Source organism: Leptinotarsa decemlineata, unplaced genomic scaffold (genome assembly GCF_025532065.1).
Source record: "Leptinotarsa decemlineata unplaced genomic scaffold, Ldec_3_MD MMD2_tig00004307_RagTag_RagTag, whole genome shotgun sequence".
Classification (NCBI taxonomy): domain Eukaryota; kingdom Metazoa; phylum Arthropoda; class Insecta; order Coleoptera; family Chrysomelidae; genus Leptinotarsa; species Leptinotarsa decemlineata.
In genome coordinates, this window is record NW_027412606.1 from 12,907,408 (window position 1) to 12,935,183 (window position 27,776).

General features: G+C 33.6%; 1 protein-coding gene across 1 annotated transcript in view; it reads right to left on the reverse strand.

Moving 5' to 3' along the window:
• Positions 1-3,696: 3,696 nt before the first annotated feature.
• Positions 3,697-27,776, reverse strand: part of Cht6 (Chitinase 6) — a 170,761-nt gene continuing 146,681 nt past the window's right edge. The window contains exons 23-25 of the mRNA XM_074179016.1: positions 15,124-15,286; positions 8,216-8,587; positions 3,697-4,301 (exon numbers count right to left, since the gene is read on the reverse strand). Of these exons, the coding sequence (XP_074035117.1) occupies positions 3,901-4,301; positions 8,216-8,587; positions 15,124-15,286 (936 nt within the window). The 3' untranslated portion in view covers positions 3,697-3,900. The remainder of the gene's footprint in view (positions 4,302-8,215; positions 8,588-15,123; positions 15,287-27,776) is intronic.

Consider the following 27,776-nt stretch of genomic DNA (forward strand, 5'->3'; position numbering starts at 1 on the left):
TAAATGGATAATTTAGGTCTCTTCATAGTTCATGTTATGATCAATAGTTATAATATGGTCTGAGAGAGCACACAAATGTTGCAAAAGCCTACAATCTTGATTTTATATTTCGTCTCTTCAATATATATTTTGTTGCAAGAAGTGCAAGGTTTATACACACTTATAATTAACGTGAAGGGTGATTATGTATCTTTCAATTTTGAATAAATTTCATTTATTGTTAATAAATTCCTGGAGCCTATTTTATTATCAGCTTCATTTTTTAAAAGGTTAACAATTTTGGAGGTAATCGTGGAATAAAATGAAAGGATCCAAAAGTAATTACTACGTGGGCTGAAAAGTTTCAGGACGTACACATAGATGGCGCTAGGCTTGTTGCATTCACCGCTTTTTCAGTCAGTACTAACCTTTACAAGAGAGCTGTTGAAATTTTATGATATTCTACTGAGTTATTGTGCTAAGAGTAGCTCTACTTTTGTTATTTTCAAAACAATGGATCAAAAACAATTTGGTGTTTTAATTTTACACTGCTTCTCAATGGGGAAAATACCGTTCAAACAAAGCAATGGCTTGAAAAGTCTTATAAGAAATCCGCTCCATTGGAAACAACAATTGAAAGTTGGTTTGTTGACTTGAAAATGAGGCAGTAACACTAGAAAACTTCAAAAAAGTCCACAAAATCGTTTTGAATGCTCGAAAAGTGAAGTTGCATGAGTTTGCTGACATTGTAAAGATATCAAAAACAAATATTGGTTTTATATATCGCATGAGTATCAAAACGATCGTTATTTGAGTGAAGAGCAACTGGTGAACCTCGTCCAAAGCTCCCTAAAGCACAACAATCGGCTGGAAAGGTTATGACCTCGGTATTTTGGGATGTGCGTGGTGTACCTAATATCCATCGACCATTTTAAGAAGGGAAATACCATCAACAGTGAATATTATATAGCGTTCAATGGCAGAAATTGCAAGATGATTCACCGTGTCGCAAGTCAATCAAAACAATGGCAAAACTACATGAATTAAATTTCGAATTGCTCCCACATCCACCGTATTCGCCAGATTTGGCTCCCATCGACTACTGGCTTTTCGAAGACCTCAAAGAAATGCTCAGCGGTAAAAAAAATTCTCGAATGAAGAGGTTATCGCTGAAACTGAGGCCTATTTTGAAGCAAAAGATAAATCGTTCTACAAAAGTAGTATTGAAATGATAGAGCGGCGCTGGAATGATTGTGTGGCTCTTGGTGGAGATTACGTTGATGAATAAAGCCAATTTTGAACAAAAAAATGCGTTGTTCTCCTTGGCCTGGACTTTTCCGCTCATGTTATATAACCAACGGTATGACTGGAATTTGTTGTATTAGGTCTTACATTCACTGTTTCATTTGATGACGTATTGAAATGCAGTTTCGTTAGTGAACTATAGTGGATAAAAGTTGTTTTATAATATTTCATATACCTAGTCTCTTGATATGTTTATTTGAAAGTTATAAACAACTTTATAGGATAAAATCAATTTCAGTATCGAGAGTGGTGAGATAAATAATTGATATATTTTCCTTTATTTTCAGTATTTTAATATTGATATAAGTCACAAAAAGGATTTGAAGCTTTATAACTCCTATTTAATTATATGCGAGCGCTTTCGACAGCTGGTCGTGCTGTCATCATCTAGGCTCTACTCAAACTGAACGTGTCAACCTGTTGTTTTAGTGTTGCCAACTAGTAGAACTATAAAGTCGCTACACATGAATCAAAATTCCGCCAACTGCTTCATATTCCGCTACGCTTGTATATCTGACGCAATCAGTTGGCTCATGCGCCCTATTCAAAATTGAATACCACAGAACTTACAGTTTGTAGTTTTTGTACCGTTCAGATACCACCAAACTGAACTGTCACTAATTTAAGTAATCAGGATCATGATAATTTTCAACCGCGCCACTCAGTAGATGGTACCTAATTTTCTAAGTTTACAGCAGTTAATTTTTGAAAGCTGTCGTCTCGACCAAATATTTCTTAGCTTGAAAAAATGATTTTGAAAAGTAAAAATAAAAATCAATTTGTTCACGTACGTATAGTCACACTGAGCTCTTGGATGATCATTCGCGACAGGACTAATCCATCCTTTCAAGTTGGAATCAGACAAACAATGTTTTTTCACGACTTTTTGTATTTTTTTGAACATATCCCATTCCCGTCAATTCCAACTGCGATAGCTCTTTCACTCGAGTCATAATCACATGAACTATCTTCTATTTCTACTGTTATTTGTTTCATATAAGTTATAATACTCGAGACAGTCGAGACTTTTAGTTTCAAGGTATTGGAGGTTATACGGTTTATGATATGAATGAAAATATTCAAAAATATTCTTCTCATTCATCATGTAATGGCCTCACTGCTAAGACTATAACGTATTATTATTATTATTATTATTAGCTGTCAGTTTCGAGTGCTGTATGCGGATAGCCTTAGTTGCTGAGGCCATTGATTCGAAAAGAAGAAGAAGAGTGCTGTCCACTGCCTCTTCTTCTTCCATATTTTGTTCAATATTGATTATAGAAAATTCCGCTACAGTAGCGGAATTCCGCTACGGTTGTGTTTGTTCTTTTATGCGACCCGAACGCCTCAGTGCATGTACTCCAGGTACTTTAGGTAAATTTGCCTGTATTTGGGTTACACCAGGTAATATTCTTTGTGTTGGATCTTCTCTAGATTTACTGTTTCTAGGAGTATGTATTGTTTTGTTTAATATATTGAATGTTAGGTCTTGTTGTGTTTTGATTTGTTCGTCGATAAGTGAATTATGACTGTTAAATTTATGGATGTTAAAGTTTTCCCAGATGTCCATACGGTTTGCCTTATAAGGGATAAACAAGTCAATATATTGACTTGTTTTATGTTTTCTGGTGGGGGGGAAATTTTGTTTTGTATGGCGTGTGTTGCGAGGTTTGATTTATATACTATTGGGTATATGTATGCCTTTTTGTGCTCATCGTACCTTTGGATCAGTTTTTTCTTGGTTTGGCCGATATAGAATTTGTTGCAGTCCAGGCATTATATGCTGTACACCCCGTTTTGGTTTTTGTCTTCTTCTTTTTCATAGCTGTTTATTTTTTGTGTTATTTTCGTGTTTGGCTTATATGTGATGTTGATGTTCAAAGGCTTGAAGACGTTTGTTAGTTTTTTGCTTTGGTGTCCTACGTACGTAAATGCTGTCCATCGTTGTGTTGTTTCGTCTGTTGGAGTGTTTGATCCTTGTTCTGTATTCATTCATTCTGTATAAATTTAACAGTCATAAATCACTTATCCAGAAACAAATATACAAATCAAAACACAACAAGACCTAACATTCAATATATTAAACAAAACAATACATACTCCTAGAAACAGTAAACCTAGAGAAGATCCAACACAAAGAAAAGTATCTGATGTAACCCAAATACAGGCAAATTTACCTAAAGTACCTGGAGTACCTGCACTGAGGCGTTCGGACCGCATAAAAGAACAAACAACAGGTAGACACGTTCAGTTTGAGTAGAGCCTAGATGATGACAGCACGACCAGCTGTCGAAAGCGCTCGCATATAATTGAATAGGAGTTATAAAACTTCAAATCTTTTTTGTGACTTATTAAAATATAAAATATTATATTAATTTCATCATATCATTTTTTACGAAATCTGAAACAAAACAATCATTTCTTTCAATGTCCTGGAGGTACCAATTGAATTTTATTAATTTAAAATAACGTATATTTGGTATAGTGTCGACAACATTAAATTATAAAACAAAATCTACGCTCATTTCAAGCCAGTCTCTTCAAAGAATTTTTTCAGATCTTACAATATGTCTTTTATAATTAATATAGCACAATATATGTTTCAACAGTCGAACTTCACTGTTCATCACACCCAAGCTCTGTAGACCAATTGCAGATTCCCCCAATTGGATCAAAACTCAGGTTTTTGGGACACGTGTATTCCCACCCTAACACTTTACCAAAGCCCATTTCAGCACAAGAAATGAACTTTCTGCACGAGGCCGGGTGGGGGAAGTTTCCTTGGTCCAGACACTCTATAACGCCGTTGCTGTGAAGTAAAACTTTGCTATGCTCAGAAAGCTGAGCTACAGTTCCTCCTCCTGCGGTTTGGTAGAAATCATGATCCGATGATGAGTGAGAGGTTGAAATTATAGGTGCTGTAACTCTGCGGTAGGCTTGAACTGTCGATGGAGTTGACGATGTTATGATTACTGGAGGAGGATACGGGCTGGATTGTGGCCGGAAAGGCTGTGGACCTGAAAAAAATGTTGATACAAAATGTAAGTCCATATGATGGGAAATTAATTATTCAAATCTCAATTCTCTATCATTGCATTTGATTGGATTTAGTCTGTGAAATCAAATAAATCTTTTAATTTGTTTGTTTTTAACAGTTCACATTGTAGGAGAAGGGTATGTAATAAAGAACAATTATTATTTACCATGAAAAATCATTTCACACAAATTCTTTTTCATAACTTTCAATCCATCATACTTCTTTTATACACCAGAACTGAAAAAAAATTTTAAATTGTGTTTTACCAACCAGGTGTTCTGAATTAACTTTGAAACTCTTATTCATCTTGATGGACCCAGAGTTCAAGAACAAAGTCTCGGTGATATAGCACCCGACATCACTGTTTCGATCTGGCTTAGGTCTCACCAGATATTTTATACTGAACGATTTGCAAATCAGTGGATAATTATCAGAAACATTCTAGCTGGTTTGGGAAGAGTGTTTTATTGAATATTGAGTGATGAACTATTTGGAATGAGAGTTTGGTGTCACCCAGTAATATTTTATCATTGTATATGATATTTTTCCAAGGCGTATTGACTTTTGTGATTTATGAAATCAGATATGAATCATGTGCTCTTTCAAACTAGTTCAAATAGATCGTTAAGTCTGACCCACATCTTTTTTCTCTCAGATTTACTTGAAGTTACTCAACAAGTGTTGAAAGCTACGGCAATGTTCAAATTCAACTGTTAGACAGTTTTGGGTTTGGTTTGGTTCTTCTATATAAACCAAAATACACCAGGGTGATGGTTTAGATTTTATATTTCTACAAGTGTTGAGAAACCCGAAAGATATATAGCATGCTGTGGAAACGAAAAAGTCTGGGCATGAGAAAAAGTACTGTCATTCAAAAACAAGTTTCACATATTTGGTTTCACAGACCGGACATAGTAATGGTCAACATGCCTTGAAGAACTGTCACGAAATAATGGAGGAATGCTTAAACTTGTTGAGACTGGTACATGGAAACGAACTTTTCAAAATTCTAAAATTAAAAAATATGAAAAACAAAGTGCATCTGTGAATGTGAATGTTGTAACTTACAAAGGTACTGACTTGATTGGTGAAACTCGTGTCGAGGGGCAATAAACTTCACGTCCACGCTCATAAATAGTGGAGGAACCGCTCTGAGATTATGCAAATCGCACACACATGTTAAAACGTGTTTCTGGCTCATTAGCTATCATGGGTACGGTATAGTCAAGTGCAAGGTTCAGCGACAGATTTTTGGGACGGCAAATTTGCGGACCGATTTTTGTGCTACATAATGAAAATGGCATAACCGTTTCTGATGTCGGACAGATAGAAGTGTGCAACAAATTTTGCCAATGACTTTTCTCTCTCACTTGTTATTGCACATTCTGAGAGTAGCAAACTTCCATTTTCTGGAATAAAACACCTAGTTTGTCATCTTCAAGCATGCATATATTTTTGGAGCCACATATCTTTGCAAAGCATTCTGGTAGAACCAGATTCTACATCATTAGAGGATCTATCTTCGTTTTTGCGAAAAGAGAGTTTCCAGAATATTTATCCGAATTTGAACATAGCCCCTCGTATGGCCGGATGTAGGTACACTAGCGAGGAATTGTTCGGGTGAGGAAAGCTTTTCTTGCCTAAAGAGGGTAAAAAATTATTTGAGATCGACATTGTGCATAGAACATAGAGTCAGAGTTAATGAACAGGATTATTTACGACGATATCATCGGTGATTTTGCCAACAAAAAATCACGCAAAAAAGTATTGTAACGAACTTTTATAACTTGACTTAGTTGATTATTTTCAACTATTTGTAAGGGCAATTTATTCACGTTTACCAAATATAGGTACATTATTGTGTACGAAGCATACATTACCCCACGTGTATAATTGAGAATAATTCTGAATACTTCATACTCACATATAAATAAAATCAATCGCTTCAAAAACACTTCACTAACTTTCTTCGAAAGCTTCTGATAATTCATTTTCCATATTCTCTGTTTCACTATCAATGTCGTCATTTGAATGAATAATGAATGTATTCCCACCATTAATATGGAAGTGTCCAATCTCCATATAGTTTTTTTCAACTGAAATTATTTTCTTAAATTTTTTTCTGCCAGTCTTCTTCGGTAATATTAGATACTTTTTCTTTAATTAGCTGTATTACCTTCTTATCAAATTTTGGAAAACTATTTTTACGCCTGATGCTTTTTGTTTCAATTTCACCCATGGGATTGAAAACACAAAAATAGGGGGGAAGTCCCAGAATGGTGTGTCCATAGTTTTCAGCAATACACTTTTTCAAATGTTTTTGTCTGTAAAACTTCAAGTAGTTAGTTTTTGGCAAGTTATCTTCAAAATACAAATTGTTATCTATTAAAAATCTTTGTATTTCATCTTTCTTCAAATTTTTATTCAGTACTTTGATGAGCTGTCGCGAATGATAGGAAGCGTTGTCAAGAACTATTACACTATTTGTACCCAAATTTGTGATCAATGTGTTTTCAAATCATTCCTCGAAAATATTAGCCTTCATGTTCTTATGATAGTCAACATTGCAGTCCTCAAGTTTTTTCCACATAATTTCAAAGACTCCGGAATCCATCCTTAACTTCCCCCCTAATGCTCAAAGATTATTCCCAATCCTCTGTTTCCAGGCATGTTAGGCGTACACATTCTCGAAACATCAGTCCACCTTTCGTAACTGTGTCGTGAGTGTCATACCAAGATTCTTCCAAATGAAAAATTTGCCGTTGTTCAGGTCTATATTTAATTATTTCTCCTGAGTATTTGTTGAGCAACTCCATTATTCTTCTGCTTTCCATAACTGTTTGACATTTGTTTATTATTTCAAATCTAAATCCTATCCAGTTCTGAAGAGTTTTGTCACAGCAGCTCACGTTATGGCCGGAATTATTCAATTGTTCCTAATGTAGGAATCTCATTACTTTTGTAACAGATGTATATTGTTTTTTTTCAATGATTTTATTAGATGAACGTCTCAAGGTTTTGATAATCCTGTATCACATCGCGTCTTGCGTTCATAAGATTTGTTTTTGACTATTTTACGTACAGTTCAGAAAGGTATTTCGGTCAAATCTGATGTTGTTTGTAATAGTTTGTTTTCCTCCAAACCAAACTTGAGATGTGGATTATTATATACATTGAAACATACTTGATGTGTTTCAATATTCAAATGCATCCGAATCGTATTCACTGGTATCTCATTTTCGCATTGTTCACCATCACTATTGGAATCACTACACTCGTTATTACTATCAGTACTTGTCGAAGGACGCCACATTCCAAACAGATAATAAACTTTTTATGTAATTATAACTGCACCAATATCGAATTTCAAAACTTAAATCGCGATCTGTTCCTGAACTGAACATTGATGACACGACGGCGATAACCATCCCCGCATTCCCCGATTTCTATTCGTCACCGTAATATGACTTCAAATTCAATTTTATGACTCTCCAGATAATCATAAAACTCGGTTAGTAAAAATTATCCAATACGAACCGCCAATTCTACAGTCCACGTAGACTAGTTCGCAGCCGGTTCATTTTCATGTATTGTTTTTTTGGCCTTTGAGAGTGCCGCCAACTTTGAGTGTACACAATATCGTTTACTTCGACTATATACATAATTGAGCTTTGATAAAATTATTTTACGGGCAATAATTGTTGAATTGTTAAAATAATGAAAAACATGACAATTTTGAGGCAAGGACGGCAAAAACTGTACAGCCTATACCTTAAAAATGTGTAAATCCGCCACTGGGTTGCAGAAACAAAATAAATGCATGGAGTCATCAACGAAAGCCAGCTGTACTTAATGGTTACTACATATTACTTTGTGAAAATATAATATACTCACGAGAAATCGCAGAAGTCTGTATATTAGACTTATTGAGTATTATCTGGGGACGAGTTCCTCTAGAACGCAATTGACTAGGGGGGGTGGTCTGTGGAATTCTTGAAGTCTTTATAATATATTTTTCCGTCGTTTGAGGCAACTTCAGCGTTCCTTGAAAACTGCCCTGTGGTATTGGAGCCTTCTGGATTGACTGAAGAGCTGCAGATAGATCAGTATAGTCTATAAATTTTTCTGACGTTTGTTCTTTTTCTGATGTCTGATAACTAGTTGATTTCAGTGTTTGATCCTGTGGTTTATGAGTAGTGCGTTGAGTCGTTCTTCTGGGAACGAATCGGAATCTATTTTCTGTCCTGAGTTTTGGTGTCGTTGATTCTGAAAATTAAAATATATTCGATATTCGATAAATTCAGCCATACAAGATGATTAAGTTGTATCCATGGAGTTTCATGAATTTTTTGGAAAAATTTCCCTCCACAACTCATCCTAGACCAAAAAGTATATCTGAGAAAAATATTACATTATTTCCAGGCAAGCCCGACACTCTTCTGAAAAGAATTGAACATTTTCATTTTCATCAGAAAATTTGACTTCGAGAAAAATATATCAACACAATATGCCATTTGTCACTTCGATCAAAGTATTTATGTAAGATAAGTGTTCATTTAGATGAAAAATTACCGACTTGAGTAATATTTATAGATTGACTCGATCAGAAGCTTTTGAGTATTTCTACTCCAGAAAGTGTAAAATTTAAGACTCTGATGAACTGTTTTAAAGTTGTTTCAAATCTCACAATGGAGTGAAATTCAGACTTTCAAAGTCAATCAAACTCCAAATTAATCCAAGAGGACTTTATTGTTTTTAAAGAATCAATATTGTCTCACTCATTTCAGTATTCAAATTATGAAATATGAAATTATCTGAAGAAGAAAATTAAATTTGACTTTATTTCTGATTTAATTTCATTTCTGAATTAGTTGAAACAATTTTGTGGAAATAATACTCCAAATTCTTTATGTGACATTCAGAAATTACCTTTCTAACAAAAAATGTTTAGACAGTCCTCATCTGGAACTGCTGCTACTGCTAGTATTGTGACTCTTAGTATTATGTATCCAGTTATTTTGAAAATATACTAAAACAATTTTGCAATGAGGATTTAAAAAAGATTTGAGAAATGTCCAAGATAGCTTCCGTAAAAATTAAAAGTGTGCTTTATACATATACAAATATTGAAATTCGTTATGGATTTTCATTGATAAATTAACATTTTTATATAGATTTTTTATTTTTATTTATCATTATCAGTTACATCAGTAATTACTGTGGTTGATTGTGAAACCGAACGATAGGCTTATGGTATGAGAAATAAGATATGTTTCCGGATGAAAATAGAAAGATATCTAGATAAATCTGAATCATTTGTTGTTCCATGTCTTCTGGTACTCTCATTTCGGTTATTCATTTGTAGTTCTAATTAATCTTGTAGAAACTTTACCAAGAATTGTCCATCTTTGGAAGTGAAATTAATATTGAAATCTCCTGCTAGAATTAGTGGCAACGTATGATAGTTTTCTCCAAATGCTTCAGAGCATACTCGTAAATGTGTGCTCGCACCTCTCTATTTTGGCCCTACAGTAATAAACGAAACGTAACTCTCTCTCTTTACATCTTCACTAAGTTATACCTCCCTCTCAATTTCCGTTCGCTTCGCACGATCACACTTTTCATAAAGTAAAGTAGTCCATCGTTGCCCGGTGAAATACCTCCTTGAAGTTGCTTTCAAAATATAGTTTCAGTGTGATGCCATCTGTGTCCAGATTCGAAGGTGGTAATAGGACAGAATAGATTTCTGGGTTCAAAAATATCGTTCTTGTTTAACAAATCAATCAATATATACACTTGGCAATTTCACTGTCCAGTATCTACTGCCTCAATTTTCCAATATTAATGATGACCAAGATAGCCAAGTGAGCAAAGGCTTCACTTACAGATTATAAACGAATCGACGAGAATCCCTGATCAAAATAGAGAATGCGCTAGTCTTCAAGATCTTCAAAACGTTGTGAATAGATTGTTGCCTCTAATAATCTCGCCTTCCAGTAATGTTGACTTTCAGAGAAAAACACACAATATCAGATGTCAACAAAATCAACGAAACCCCGATGATATTCCTATCATCATATTTTAAGAAATGCGCCAAACAAATAACACCAGGGTTCTTTAGGCTCTTCAACTTGTTTTAAAAAAGAGGATATTTCCTCTTATCGAAAGACTATGCGCATTCAACTTATACCCAGAAAGGAAAAGAAATCAAAATCAGTAATCTATTGCTTCACTATCGGTGACATCAAAATACATAGAAAAAGCTGTTGATCAACACATTATTTCTGAAAGCAAATATCAACAGGTGCCCCTCTTGCATATGTCACCCACCTTTGGCATACTTGGATATTTCCAAAGATTTTGACCCATGCATAAGGGTTCACCTATTGAACTTTGATATCACGGCTTGTCGCACTGTCTCTATTCGTATCTTTTCCACTTTCTCAACGAAAGTTTCAAGTGGCTATCGATGTTTCTCTTTCTGGGATACATATCTCTCTCAGCAAGAAAATGTATATCTCAATGAAAAGAAGCAAAAATAATTAGTTTATATAAAACTAAAGCGAAAAACTGACTGAACCAATTCTACAAAGTGTTGGCAACAATGATCCAAAATTGATTAATATACGAGTAAGTAATAGACAAGGCAAATGAGGAATATTGAAGTGGAATTCTGAAAAAATCTGATAGAAAATCGAAAGAATAATTTTGAGACATTCAAAGAAAAAAGTTTTGAAGAAAAATGTCAGCTTTACAAAAATGGCCTAAGAAAGAAACAAATAGTGATGTGAACATTAATGTACAAATACAGAAAATGAGTGTGATGCTAAAAAGGCCAGATCATCTCTTATACTCGATTCTGTTTGAAGTTGAATTGGATTATCTGATGAGAAAGAGGAAGTTAAACAGAAAGGGGTACTATCCTACAACATTCACCAGATGCTAGCATTTGTTATTGATTTCGTAGTTTCGCCATGGTATAAAGAGGAATTGGAAGATAAAAGTGTATAGTTTGAGGTAGCAGATTCAAGACGACCCTAGAGAGAATTTCAAAAAAACAGACCGTAGGTAGGAAGAAAAAAAGAAAGAATATGTAGTTTGAAAGTTTCGATATGTTGGAATATTTGTATATAGTGTGTCGTAATTTTCATGGAAACACCCCCGTATCTAACGTAATAATCGAAGAAACTCTCAGGACTGATGGAAATGCTCAAAATGCACCTACCACCTGAATGGGGTTGTTGACCGAAGTGATATACACTGCCTGCCACTCCGATGGAACAACCCATTTTTATGGTGAAACATGCCAGGGGACAAAACAGGCTCAAAATTCCTTCAAATTCTTGATCAAAACTACCAACTCACTACAAATACACTTTTTCGCTGAAAAAATTTCAGTCCACCTATCACATAAATAGGGTTGGAAAAAGTGATAAATACTGCCCGCCGCACTCGCGATGGAACAACCCATTTTTACGGTAAAACATTCTAGGGGCAAAATAGTTCGCTTTAAATTCCTGAACCCCTTCATTCTATCTGGAGAGAAATCTCAGGTATCAAAGATCCAGACATTTCCACCGATTCGTTTAGCTGTGAGACGCTATCATCCATTTTGAGATTCTCTTAGGAATATGTCACAGCACCACATTCTCATATCATTGAAATAGTGTAGAGCAGTGTAAAATTATCGATGGCGGCATCTAATATAACTAAGGAATATCATTCGTAAAACTAATTCTGGGTGCCGAACATCCGAATTCTATTCCAACCAGAAGTGAGAGCTCTCTGATTGATGAGCGAAAACCGAAAAAAATGGAAAAAAATCAATTTTCAAAGGTTCACATCTCGAAAAATGTACATTTTTGAGCTTTGACTGTTGACACTTTTAATCAGAACATCAAGAACTACAACATATCAAAATTTCGGCAAAATTCACGGCAAGCTATTTCTCATTAGAAATGTGAGGGGTCCTTTATTAAAATATTGAGGAAACATTTTGCTAACCGGAACAAAATCAATCTTCATATTCATTGCACCACCGAAACAATCGTTAATTTAAAAAAAAATCGGCCTCGGTAAAGAGGTAGAATTATTATATCTACTTGCTGAATTGTCGTCCGAAATTATTTGAAGGGATTGAATTACATCAATTTCACTAAATAAAAAGCATGTGGTGCCCTGAGATTTCCATGGAAAATATTTGCTCATTGAGATTTACTGACAGCTTGACAATATTGTTGAAAGATCTTGTTTTAAGTATTAACCCCAGACCAGTTTTTATTGCATTTGTGGTTTCTAGTATTGTTGTTCCTTGTATTAATGTTGTTCCTGTTGTTTCTGCCTTGTTTTTGTTCCCATATTTCACATTTTAATATTTCTGAAGCTCCCATTTTAACTGATATCAGCTCATTTTGATTTACAAAGTTCAAAATGGCACGTCTGTTACTTCAAGAAAAAATTGGAATTGTTTTAATTGTTGTTGAAGGCTTGAGGTCTTATTGTGAAGCGGCCGCTGAATTCAATAGAAGACACCCGCTAGAGGGAGCTGTACACGAACGAAAATATTATCGGGCCATTTTTTTTTCGATCAAAATTTAAACGGACGACTATTCGTTGATTTTCTCGAAAATGCATTTTCCGATGTGTTGGAAGAACTACCTTTGGATGTGAGACACAGCATGATTTTTCAGTTAGATGGTTCACCAGTTTACAATAATGGCATAACAAGGGTTTGGTTAAATAGGAACCTACCAATGAAATGGATTAGACCTAATGGCCCTCTCGTAGTATGGCCACCACGTAGTGTAGCTAACTCCACTGGGGAACGTTGAGAAATGTTTATAAGGATAGGCCAACAAATAGAGGAGATCTCCGTGCAAGAATTATACGAGCGTGTAGGGAAGTTACATCTAGATAACTGACAAGAGTTGAAGGAAATAATAAAAGGCACATAGAAAAATGAGTTCGCTTGAAGGAAAGTTTCATAGAAGGCACAAAAATATAAAATTTTCAACAACTAAATCACTTGAAATTGATTGTCTTGTTTTTAAATTGAAAATGTGATTTTGAAAGTATTACTTTGAAAGAGATTTGATCTACATAAAATTTTTGCCACAAAAAACACTTGGTTTTTTGAAAATAATAGGATGAAAATCTGAATTAACATTAACCATCCTAAAACCTCACTGATATCATGTTTCCATTTCACTTACAAAATTAACATTTCCTCTCTTATTGACTTTGCGAGAAGAAATAACTTCCTGACACCAAAATGAAGAATAAATTGTTAACTGAAAACAAAAGTCAAGTTTCTCTTAAACAATTGATTTTTCATCGGGTTCGTGTTTTGATGTCAAAACCAAAAACAATCTATTTCAATAATTACGAAAGATACAAGGATGTTTCCATGGGAAATGAGACAAATTCGGATGTTTCAGGACTGAATTTTTTTCAGGAAAAAAGTGCATTTGTAGTAAGTTGGTAGTACTGATTACGAATCTGAAAGAATTTTGAGCCTATTGTGTCCCCTAGTCTGTTTTACTGTAAAAATGGGTTGTTCCATCACGAGTGGCGGGCAGTGTATACCACTGCCACCCATTTGTATACCACCCCATTTAGGTGGTATTAACATTTTGAGCATTTCTATCAGTCCTGAGAGTTTCATCATTCTTCCTCAATTATTACGGATGATACGGGGGTGGAATATATACAGTGAGTGAGACACACTGTATATATTCATTCATCTTTTCATCTCCAGCAATAGCTACCTCAGATCTATACTCTTATAGTGCGCCCAGATACGTCTACGACGATCTCCTGCTTGTATCCAATTTATTTTTACGAGTCCTTTCACGAGTTTTTACGATTTACGAACTACGATCTACGCATTTCAACAATTCAGGGACTTTTGATAATTGGTTAGCGAAATACTCGACAAGAGACGGTGTTTTTATTCTATTTTCTTTACATTGAACAAAAAATATAGCGAGAAATTATAATCAAAAAAATGATGAATCGATAATTATACTTTATAATAATAATTTTTGGAAGTGAAACACTGGAGAGAACTTACTAAACAAATATGCTCAGAAAAAATTCATGGTAGGAAAATGTCAACGAAAGATGGGAACGATAAATCAATAATGAATTTAAAGAATTACTGGCAGCTAACGATAAGAATGCAAAAAGCAGAGAAAGACCAAAAAATGAATGAAACAATTGATAGAAAAATTGGACTTCAAGAATAGGAAAAGACTTGATGAATGACACAAAATTCAAGATATTTAGACCTATCATAGTCTCATTTTCAATATTGTCCAACAAGTTCATTCTCACTGCATGAGAATTAGAGTGTTTCTTTCAAAAATCAAAAGTTGAAATCATTTCTTGAAAAATCGAAAGTTAAAGTTATAACTTCATTTTCAGAAAAAAATATTTGATGTTCGACATTTCAGAGAAAAGAAATGAGGAACAAAATACTAGTGCAGAATAATACTTAGTATAAATTCAATCAAGAATTGAATGAGTCATCATGTGTATATTTTTAGCGTTTTCCTGTAGCGTTGAAAGAGTTTAGTAATTTATTTTTTGAAAAAAATACAGGATCTACCGGTTTCAACAAAAATGTTAAAATTAGCACTTTCAACCTGTTTTACTTCCCATGGAACAGTTCTAAATATTGTCCTGTATATTATAAAAATATATAATATTTATGAAACATGAAAAGTACATAAAAAATTACATTCACCACAAAATGGCACCTCTCTGAAACCACATTCCTACATCCAGTAGAAATATCTTACCTTGACTTTCTATTCTCTTAGTTGTAGACCTCGTCAGATATTTTCTGCGGTGTTTGATCTTAGTCGGTCTTGAAGCTGTCGTCGAAATCTCCGTTGTCGCGGATGTTTGGAATTTTCGCCTGACGCCTACTCGAAAATTGTTGGAAATTGTGGTGTTACGCCTCTGAAATAAGGAAAATTATTTGTTTATGTTCGGGCTCTCAAAATTATAGTATGACGATTTAGTATTTTTATTGTATGTGTTATCAATGAAAATGGTAAGATATATAAAGCACAAAAAAAGTGAAAAATGTCAAAACAAAAAACTGTGGACTGTGTACGAAAAAAGTTCAATAAGACTTGAAAATTGACACATGGAAAGATATTTCAATCAAAATAGGTAGAAGTGTAAATTTTGTTGTGAAATGAATTTCTAAGAAATAATTTTGCGCACACTAAAACAGTAAAAAATTATTCTATAACTATTCACCATCTGATGAGGTCAATTTGGTAGATAGAAGGTTTTTTCTGTTGTGTGGAGCCGGTTACTATATACACTAGAGTTTTCCATTATTATATTTAAACTCATGTTTTGTAGGGTAATTTTGAATATAAGAAGAAAAATAGGAATAAGGTGACCGAACGCTTCAAAAAATGTTTCAGTTTTGACACCTCATTCAGATGATTTCACAAACGAAATATTTATTGGTCTGTTTTGAAGTGTTATTCGTGTATAATTTCATTTCAAGTGAGTATATTTGCAAAAAGGTAACATGTAATACCTACATTTGATTAGCCAATTTTATGTCTTTTCAGAACTTTTTTCACTACTATGATATGAAATAATTACATTTCTTGTGGAAAAACGCTGGTTTCACGATAAAATACCAGAATTATATATTTGGAGACGATTTTCATGTTAAAATGTGTGATGATAGTAGATATATCAGTACATTTGAAATATTATATTGAAATATAGCATCGGCAAAAGCATTCAGTTAGTTGAAGTTACTTCAATAGTCCAGTCAAAATAGACATACATATTTCAATTCACTCTAGCTTCATTCACGGATATTTATTGGTGCATGTCAAGAAGATCCAAAGTGTTTTTTAAACTTTTTTCTCATACCATAACAAAACACTATCTCTCGACACGCGTTTCGCTTACCAAATGAGCATCATCAGGAGATGAATCCAATATTTTAGTTACGCCAATTTATATGCCTATTTATTGCCCAAGATAATGAATATCATCTAATTAATATCATTAAATGAATTCTTAGTATTGTGCAATGACATCTTAATTCATAAATCACATGTTATTGGCTACCTGTTATGTATGTACTACTCGTATTTGTATTCAACCAGTTTCTTTTTATAATTCTTACGCAACAACGGGCTGTTCGGAATGGACACTTCATCGCTGTTCATAAATCTCATTCCAAATTTTTCAATTTCTAAACTTTCGAAGGCATCTTAAAAACGTATTGTGTATACCGACATCAACAATCTCAAGCATTCTTCACTTATTCTCGTTGAGCTACACTAGATTTCTTTAGTCTACGAAACTGAATATGTGAACCGTGTTCCTCAAAACTCGTTAGTTCAGTTCACTCAGATTGACCAACATACTTTTTGTCGCAACCCTGATAGCTTATTTTGAGGAATCTCCGATTTTGTGTGGCTCAACAAGGGCCGACAAATAAACGGAAAGTATTCGAAATCGTCAAGAACGGTGTCTACATGACAACATGATTCTAGACGCCTTAGAAAGTTCAGGAATCAATGTGGAATCAGATCTTTGGAAAGCGATAAAGGTCCTATTTAAAATAGCCTGTTGTTAACTTTTTTGTATAATAATTAGAAATTAAAACTGAAACAAAATTGAGTACATAAGTACATGAACCTCATTTGATGACATTCCTTTTCTGAGATGTGAAATTCAGTGTTTATCATCTCCTGATGATCTTACTTGGTTAGGGAAACGCCCGTCAAGATGGTTTCTTGTTCTGGTGTGGGAGAAGTGTTTTCTATAGTATTAGTTAATAGATTCATGATAGAAGTTTCATACAAATTTATCTATGTTCAACGTCCTGTAATGTAAATAGGCCGCGTAGAAAAAAGACAATTTTTTAGACAATTTCTTGATATCCAACTTTCAATTGATCTATTTTCACGATACAACTTACTGTTAAAACAGAAACTTTTAAAGTTTGACATTAAATAATTTCCAACATTTTTGGGATCGATGTTACTTTTTGATATTTTATTTCAAACAGTTTATTCATGACGTGCATTAATGTTCAGCTCTATGGGATTTTCAAGCTCATTACATTTTTGAACATTTTGATTGGACTTCAAGCAAAAGAGCAATTTTAGTATGAATTATTGTTTCTAGAATAATGTGAAGATTGAGTTGAATATATTTTAGGAATGTTGCTCAATACATATAACAATTCAGTGATGTTACAATTCAGTACCTATTTGTAGCAAATGAAGAGATACTAAGTAGAATATTCGAATATTCTTGGGTTTGGGCCTATTTTAGAATTGTCATTATCATTATAAAACACCCACAACAGCAATATAATGGGCATATAAAATACATTACTGAATTCACTGTAGCATCCACTTTGAATTTTCAAGTTGTTTATCGTGAGACGAAAGTCTATTGATTCGAATAACCTTTCACTTTTATGTACCTTTTATTGAAGGAAGGATGAACTTGTAAAAGCAATAAACGTAATCAGGACCGACAAATCACAATTAAGCTTATATAAACGAAGGTTTTCTGTATTAGTGAAAGCTGCATATTTCTCGTTTAATATTTCTTAATATTAAAATGTTATTTATAAGCAAAAAATGTATAATAGTTTGTGAGGTTTAGCTTTCACAACAAAAGGATCAAAATATTATCTAACTGAAATTTCACAGTCATAGGCAATCACTTGAGTTGACCAGAATTACAGAAACGTATTCAATTCGTTTTCGGTCAATATTTGAATCATATTTCTCGGACATATGCTCTTTTGTAAATAAAATGATAATTGATTTGCGTTTTATTTCCCTTTCGTCCTATCATATTATAAAAAAATGTGAAAAAAAAACATGCTTTATACTCTAAGTTGAGATATAACAGGAACTCAGATGAAAAGTATGAATGTTCAATACGTACAAATTATTGCAAAAATGAATGTTTGTTTTCATCTGCGTGATGAATACGAAAACGAATCATTATCATAATTAACTTGTGGCAAGGTTAAAACTGTTAACACGAAAAACGTGTGATACATTTGGTGATTTAACAAACATATTTCCAAAATTCCTCCAGAGAAAATAGTGTTGACGGAAGTGATCCATTTTTTTATGAAAATATGTTTGAATATGAAGTAAAAACAAATTATGTAACAATGACAACAACAATTAATTGGCGCTATGGGGCGACTAGATTTATTCCAGTGGCGCATTTGCTTTTTCAGCTGCAGGAAAACCGGCAAAAACCTATAGCACCACATTATTGTTATTTAAAAATCAATAATACATCTATAGTCGAAGGCAGTTTTCAGAGTTAAATCATGTGATATTCGTGTAAGATAGAGTATTGAATATTACTGGAATTTTATCCCAACACCAAACCGTTATTTTAATACCTCGACATGTGTTTCGAACACCAAGTGATTATCTTCAAGAGGAAGATTAAACTAAAAATACGTTCAATTTTATTTTCATTTATACCATAGATACATACCTCTTCTAGGTACCTGCGTCCTAAGTGTCTTGAATTCATTTCATACTATTACCTTATCTACTAGTTTCAAATTAATTTCACAACGTGTACTCATGTAATAGTCAGGTAAATTTGATAATTATTTTAACAAGCTATATATTTATGCTATTAGGTATTGGTCCAACATCGTTATTCATAATGTTATTATGTTTACTTATTTCTACACTCTCATTGTCATCTAGATGTCTGTTGTTATCAACTTGTCTGACTGATCTCAATGAACTAAAAAAGTATGTGGAAAGGTTGTGTTGCAAAATATGATGGGCGACTGCAGATTTTTCTGGTCTCTCATATTTTAGGTGTGCTAGTTCCTTATATCTTATTTAATTAGATTTTTTTCTGTCCATAATATTTTGCATCGCACTCCTTACACTTGATTTCGTACATTCCAGACTTTTGCGAATTCTCGACTTTGTCCTTTGGATTTCCTAACAGGCTCTGTAGTGTATATTTTAAAAACCACCTTCATACCTAGTTTCTTGAAAATCTTTCCATAGCTCTTCATGTATTGGTGGTATGAAACTGAGATATATTTATCCTGGTTTTCGTCGTTTTTAAAAGTAGAGATTTCGTTCACTCAGAACCTGAACTTTTTTTTTCCTTATTATATCATCTACAATACCGAAAAACCGTTACTGACTGCTGTTTCCTGTATTATTCGTTTTTCTTTTGTGAACCTCTCATGTGTGAGAGGAAAAGTCAAAAGACGACTCATTAAAAAATGAAATAAATCATACCCTACAGAGACTTTCAGAAAATCCAAAAAGAAAAAGTTGAGTATTCGGAAAAAGTCTGGAATTTACGAAATTGGGATAAGGACTGCGATGCAAAAATATTATGGACAAACAAAAAGATCTATTGAAATTAGATATAAGGAACACTTAGCACACCTAAAATATGGAAGACCAGAAAAATCAGCAGTCGCCCATCATATTTTGCAACAAAACCATTTCATAGACTTTAGTTCTTTAAGATTAGTTAAACAAGTTAACAACAACAGGTATCTAGATACCTATGAGAGTGTAGAAATAAGTAAACATAATGATATGAATAACGATGGTGGACCAATACCTATTAGTATACTATATAGCTAGTTGGAATAATCATAAAATTTTCCTGACTATTACATAAGAATACATTGTAAAATTAATTTAAGACTAGTTGATAAAGTAATATTGTGAAATTCATTAAAGACACTCAAGACGCAGGTACCTAGGAGAGGTACCTATGGTATAAATAAAAATAGAAATGTACGTATTTTTAGTTTAATCTTCCTCTTGAAGATGATCACTAGGTGATCGAAACATGTGTCGAAGTGTTAAAATAACTCCAGTAATATTCATTACTGAAGTTATTTCAAACAGTGCATCACAAGATAGAGTGTTGTCTAACAAAGTTTTTCGTTGAAAATCTATCTTCACGAAGTAAGATCTCTGGTGTTTCCAACAAAGTAAGTGGAAAAATAGTGATGTTTGTTCAAATGTAAAGGATAAATCTTCGGGAATACATATCTACGCACACATTTAAGCATGGTATTTTGTGTACTTGTAGTGAAATAATATCTGTCGTAGTTTAAACACATACATTTGTTTGATTTATCCATTCTGAGTACCATTATCAAACTGGTTCACTGAACAATACTTTATGGATTTTTTTCTAAAGGAGGATGTGAAATCTTCATAGACTCTGTGGCGGATTCTTACGACTAAAACCCCTTTCCCCCCGTTGTTCAGCAGTTCGTACCAGAAACCGCTTTCGCTCTCGCCTGAAATAGTTAAAATGCATTTAATGTATGTATATACGCCGCTAACACAAACATTCGAAGAAGATATTACAGTTTTTATCATATTATGTCTTTTGTAGCTAACTATCACAGTTGTCCATCGATTTGTGCTCCGACTGGTTTCAGGCTTCCCCGAACTTATTGCTCTCATCACCTGCTCTCTCTAGTTTCGATGGTTGCTATTATCATTTCATAGGTTTTGTTCCACGTCTCTTCACCTTCACCACATATGAGTCTTTTCATATTTAGCATTTAATATGCTATTTGTTTCATGTGTGTCTTTCATTTTCCCAAACCCAATGAGGGTTTGTTATACTTCATTGTCTGCATTGCAGTAGGTAAAATCTAAAGATAGTGCTCTCCTGCGATCATATAAATACTCACGGAAACAGCCGTGCCCAGATAGTGTCTGAGTAAGGTAATAATCTTCCTCCCCATAGTTTATTGCAACTCTCTATTGCAGGTATTAGTCGATGTTTCCATCTACCATATTGACTGTTGTCCAATTTTCGTTGCCAGCTACTTATCAAGTTTTTCCTGGCGATTCTCTTGAAAATGCCTGCATATCGTTCATTACTCTCGATGATTTGGAGCTCTGTTGGTGCTTCTGCAGATATAGTTCTATATACACTAAATGTTCTGATTGTTTGTTTCTTTTGAATGCCGATGAGCTTTTGGATTAGTTTTTCATTTTTAGCTACTGTGTGCCATGATGGTGAACCATACAAAATCTGAAAGTGGACCACTCTGAACAAAATCTTTCTTATAGAAGACCTAGTAACTCCTCAGACTGCCTTACAGTTCAAAAGTTATTGGTCTCGGTTTTCTCCTTTTGGTGAGCGGTGCTGCTTGGTTTTTTTTTTCTGGAGCTGAACTAAGGAGTCCAGTTTCCATCCAATCTGCTACCAGTGACAATACGCTGTTTGCAGTGTTCATTAAAAGTTCTTCATCGCCACATTATCAGCAGAACCTACCAATGTGACTCGGACATTTCTAACGAAAATAACTTGTCGTATAGAATATTCCATAAGGTAGGGCCAAGAACTGAACCCTGAGGCACGTCGTTGTTTACACTAACAAGTTTTGCCCGTTCCTTTGTTTCCAGAAGAATCTGCTTTTCTGATAGGTAGGATGCGATTATGGTAATTATACTCTCATTGATTCCCCTACTCCTTAGTGACTCCAGTATGAGCTGCCACGATGCACTGTTGAAGGCATTTTTTACGTTTATAGTGATCAACGTACACAGTGCACCTGTACAGTACTTATTACTATATTGACTGCGTCTACAGTTTGTCTTTCTTTTCAATATCCAAACTGTTTGTCTGATAGTCCTCCGGTACGCATCAGTTCTGCATTGAGACATATGAGCAGGAGCTGCTAAAAAAGTTTACCTTCTGAATCGAGTAAGCATATTGGTCTTTATGACGAAGTATTATCAAGGGGTTTGTCGCCTTTCCTCAAAAGCATGAGCTTAGCTTTCCTCCATTCACTTGGGACTTTATTGATTTACAAATCATTATGAAAAATTATATTTTACATTTCGATAGGAGAATATTACTATATAGACAGATGTGACGAGAAATATTTGAATGTTCATGATTACGATTCCTTAGGACAATAGCCATTACTACGTGGTAGGAAATCATCATGAAAAAGGAATACGAAACTGCAGTAAGGTTGGTTACAAATACAAGTGGTAAAAAAACCATAGACAGTTGTATTTCTCATTTTCATAATATTGAGTGTTTTTCCTAATTCTGTCGTTCAAATTATTTCACTAGATGTTATTCTCTGCGTGGTCTCCCCGAATAGGAACCAGCTTAAACATTACTCTAAAAATTAAGGATGTGGTCCTCGATTATGCTCTCTGAAACTAACCTCTTGCTGTTATATTCATGAAAAAGTGGTGATATTCGAAATATGATTACCTATAAATCGGTTAATCAAATGTCCTACAAGTCAGCGGCAAATAACTTAAGATCGCCAGTTGTCAATGCTATCATAACGTATATCATAACGATAAGAGTATAAATTAACAATACAAGGTAGACCCATAGGAGAGAGTAGAGTAACTCTTATTGTTGCCTATAAATTATATATTCTCAAATGCTCTTATACCCTGTTTCAGAAAATTGTGCGGTCGTTAGAAGTACTTTTTGAAAGAGAATCCAGCAAATTCCCCGTTCAGTTACAAATTATACAATGAAGTGAATCAACTGATTCAATAAACACTAACCCTTAGTTTTCAGGTAACCACCATCAAAATTTGACAGTTTTCTGCAGACGATTTCAGATACTAACAAATCAAATTACTTCACAATAGTTAAGTGACTTTATTTGAAATCCTTTCTTAGTTTTTCTCATTCTTGATTTTTTCGCATTATTCTTTGTTTATCTTGATTATTTCATTTTGTATTCATTCCTTTTTTGTTTGTATATATTTGAAATTTAACTTATTGATAACCCCTGTATCAATTCATTCCTAAACAGGGTAACAATAATTTGTTTGTCCAATATTCATTTTGCTCAATTTTTCATCATTCAACTCTTCCAAATAATTTGGGCTGGTCTATATTTCAAATCTCCTCTTTTTTAGACAATGGAAGTCGGAATTTCTAATATTCACTGGCATTTGGTTCCTGTCGATCCGAAAAATTGGATTTATGAGAAACATATTCGTTGTTCAGATTACTGTTCAGAAATCTACTAGTTTCTGGCATTCCAGTCTTCATTCGTTTTTAAAAATTGTGAACTTGGGAAAAAACAACGAAAAAATCATTAACATTCTCAAAGAAAGTGAGGTATTTCCTTCAGATACAAAATATATCCATGAATACACATAAGTCACCTTTCTTTACACACAAATTCATTATAGAGTTAAAAACTAGTGTTTTCACCCAAAAACCGTTAATTTAAGTAGCATTTCCAAAGAAAATATGTTTATCCTTCCCAAAATGGAAAAAGAACGCTACAATCAACTTCCATTTCAAAACGTTATGAAAAAAACATAACTTAGAATGGAAACGGTGTTTCAACAAAACATGTATTCATTACCAATTTTAATGAGCCAAGAACAATCACCAAGTACTTCTTATATTTCTTACAATAAAATATTGAAATCACTATTATAATAGGGGAACATATTCCAAACTTTCACGTGGGAAGTTCATCGTTCAGATACGACATCTACTGGAAATAATAAAACTAAGCCAGATGATAAAACCTGTTTTCATATATTGTTGTGATTTCTTGTAAATGAAAGTAATGTATTTTACTTTTTCCTCAGTTTCTCAAGTCAGAAACGCCAAAACAATGAACATAACCTATGGTTATTCAAAGAACAAATATCTGAATTCGAAGACCAGAAAAATCAAGTGTTGCTCAACATGCCTTGGAGAACGGCTATAGAATGAATGAAAACTGATTTTTATATGCTTTCGAAAGTCTGGAAAAAGTAAAGTGTGGTATGACAACTACGAACAAAGGTCGTATTCTGAACAGCCTAATGTATCATTTCTTATGAATCACTCTATTAAAATTTAAGAGAAAATTTCCCGCAAATTCCTATACTCGGAATCATGTATCGGAAAGAGAAAATGTACCCTGTTAACAGTGGCGTAACTATACGATGGCAAGGCTGGCAAATTGCCAGGGGCCTCCAGCCCGAAAGGATGTGAGGTCAGAAAAAATCTCTGTTTAAAATCTGTTTTTCCGTTAATCAGCTGTCGCCCCCATACGAACGACAACTCTCAGGGGTAGAGAAACTTGTGCGAGCTAAGGACTAACGAGGTCTTACCTTTTAACATGTGATTCCTAACACGGTGACCTAACATTTTAAATAAAATTCAGTAAAAAATATCGATTTTATGAAAGTACTTGAAATCAGTTGACGGTAAACACAACCAGAGACCATATAAAAATTCGAATAAATAGTTGAGATTCAAAGGTATTCATAAGAAAAGTATTGATTTTAGAACGCATCCATCGGTTGCTTCAGTTTTAGTCAAGGTACTTAGGTGATAAGGGTGAGCTCGTGACGCTCGGGGAATTCCCGCTTTTTGTAAACCGTTAGGGTAATCCCAGATTTGTATTTTTAAGCTGTACTAGGCATTCTTCGTTTGATTTGATTTTGATTTGAGTCTTTGATTTTTGCAGTTTTGTTTTTATAGAAACTGCAAATAAAGGCAAAGTAAAGGTAATTGTGAAAGTTAGATATCAACATGTTTAGTTCTAGAAAATATCTGAGTGGGAGCGAAAAACGAAAGAAAAAACAGAGTGTAAAGAAAAAATAAACAGTTAGCTAAAATTAGTCAGAACTTTGAAAATGACGGGTGTATTGACGTAAAAACAAGTGAATAGTGCTCTAAAAGTGAAGAATTTGACTGAACTGAACGTAAGAGAATGGCAGATAACAGCACCTGACTCCAGTGTGTATCCGTAACAGTCACAAAAAATTACTAGTAAGAATCAAAGAATCATATTTTAGTGTCAACAATATTGCATTTTTACCATATATAACTGGTAAGGAGCAATAGTCCATGATCAAGAGAGAAAAATATTTTTGGCGCCAGTGCTCTCTAGACTCCTTGATGTTATTCTAACGCTTTCAACGTGTAATTTAGCCTTTCTTTGTCACAACGAAAGGACAGATAGCCATAATCCAAGTTCTCGAGGAAATTTTTGAGTATTGTTGAGTTATTTGCAAAATACGATTCGATTCTACAAGAACTGTTGAATAAGCTAAACGGCCAGATAAATTAGTCCTAAAATACAAAACAGAGGTCATTTCTGTCCTGTTTTTGAAAGTAGAAAATGCACTTATCAGTGAAATAAACGCTGCATCACTTTACTTTATCATATTCTAGTACTTAATGAGTAAGAGAGGTTATTGAAGATATTTTTTTGGAACGGTTCAACACATTCATAATTTTTTCATAGTATCAAAAGATGGAATATCTTGGAATAGTGTGGCAAAATAGTGGCCCATCAACCCCGAGTCAGAGGTGAAACGTCATTTGGCAAACTTTGCAGTGAAATGTTAAATAGAATCAATTTTATAATTGTTAATTAATCATATTCTTGACTGAAATTTTTCAATTAACCCATTTGCAATATATTCATTGACATATTTAATTTGATATAAAATACTTTTCATAAATTAACCAGCTCAGTCAAGCTCGTATTAGGGATCCTATACTATCGGGAGACTTGTGTGACACGAGACCGAAAGAAATTATGCAAGCAAGACTACTTGATGGAAACAAGAATATGGCATTATTATCATAAAGCAGGTATAAGAAAATCAAAAATAATTTTCAAAAGTAATGAGTGTGAGTAAAATTCAACTCAAATGTAACCCATGTTGAAATTGGAAGCTCAGTGATAAAAATGTTTTTGTTTAGATATAAAAATAATAATTTTTCAACATCGTGAAGAATGTTCACTTTTGAATGAAATATGCTGACATGATATGTATTGACTTTTTCCTGATGATTAAAATTGTTTTATATGCTTTCGAATGATTTATTGAAATTACTGATGAAAAAGCTGAAACCAGGCATACATATCAATAGAGGGTAAGTTTAATAGCAGGCTCAGAGAGAATTAAAAGCTGAAAAGCAGAGGAAAATGTTTATGAAAACAAAATCGTTCACTTACCTCCTAAAGCGTTGAGTAATAACACTGTCTGAATTTTAAGATACTGGAGTTTTAAATTGATTTCTTTGCAAATTACTTTTCTTTTATAATCTACTCTTAAGTCAGGCAATGAAAAAAATAATATTCAATATTTTTTATATTCTGTCGAAACAATTCAATCAAAATTTTTAGTGAACAGGTCATAATAATTCCTATTAACATTTATTTCAACATTCATTTTTCCAGTGTTCTGTATACCAGTGAAACCCCGTTCAAGTGGTTAATACTAAGAAATATTTCCGATTCAACTATCAAAAACTTTAACGGTTGAAATCATCGAAAAATTGATTTTTTCAAATGACTATCCAGTACAATATTGACAATCGTTAATGGGATTTTCTCTGCAGACGAAATGCGAACAACGCCCTGTATCATGTTGTTTACTTTCATTGCTGTTTTTATTATAGCTAAAGGTTGAAAAATATAATTTGTTGGGCGTTTGGTTACCATACTTCTTGAGTGTGATGATGAGATAATAGTAGGTTGTACGTTGAAAAAGAAAAAACATGTTTTTTGTTTTGATTTTCAATCTTGAGCAGCAATTTCGGTAATTTATCTTTATGTTTTCCACTGTAGACTAGAATGATTTTTCATGAAACACTTCCAAAAGTGTTGTCTAGATATGTCTTCGATCATTTTTTCTTCTAATAAGAGGATTGATATTCAATTTCATCATTTACTTAACGTTCAGATGTTTTTGACAACTTGAGTAATCTCATATTTTTCTGAATGAAACATCTGAACAGTGATTTCTCTAGTTTTCTATTTTATTGCTCTTAGTAGACTATCGTTGCCAAGTCATGTCCATGCTCAGCAGTAGATTTTGTATCATAAAAACCGTAGATTGATATAAAAAACGGCCGATAATATACTACATACACTGTAATTTCCGATATTCAAAATTATTTACCAATCATTATAGGAAGTAAAGTGAATTATTAGTGGATTTCAACAATAGAACAGTAGTTCGAGAGCCAAAATAGAAAATCTATTCTAAAAGTAGTAGATCTGGTAACACTGAATACGGCGGACCTCTCATGAGATTTCTTCTTCATCTGCAGAGGATTTATTTACAATATTATGCATTCAAAAGTCATGAATATCGGCCCAACCGTTCTGGAGTTATAAATGTAACAACCTTTTCAGTAGTTATCCTGCTATTTTGGGCGAAGACAAATTCAACAAACCAAAAATCATGAAAATCGGTCCAGTCATTCTTGTGTTAATGTTGAAACTTTTGCAGGTTTTTTCACTTTCTGAAACTTTTCCAGAAGGGACTCATTGTTCATAATAGCCTTCATGAAAATAAATATTGCTACGTCGGCACAAGAATCCATATCGCTGTTTTTTCACATTTCCAACCTATACCCTACTAACCTCTCGAAAATACAGAAAAATAAATGC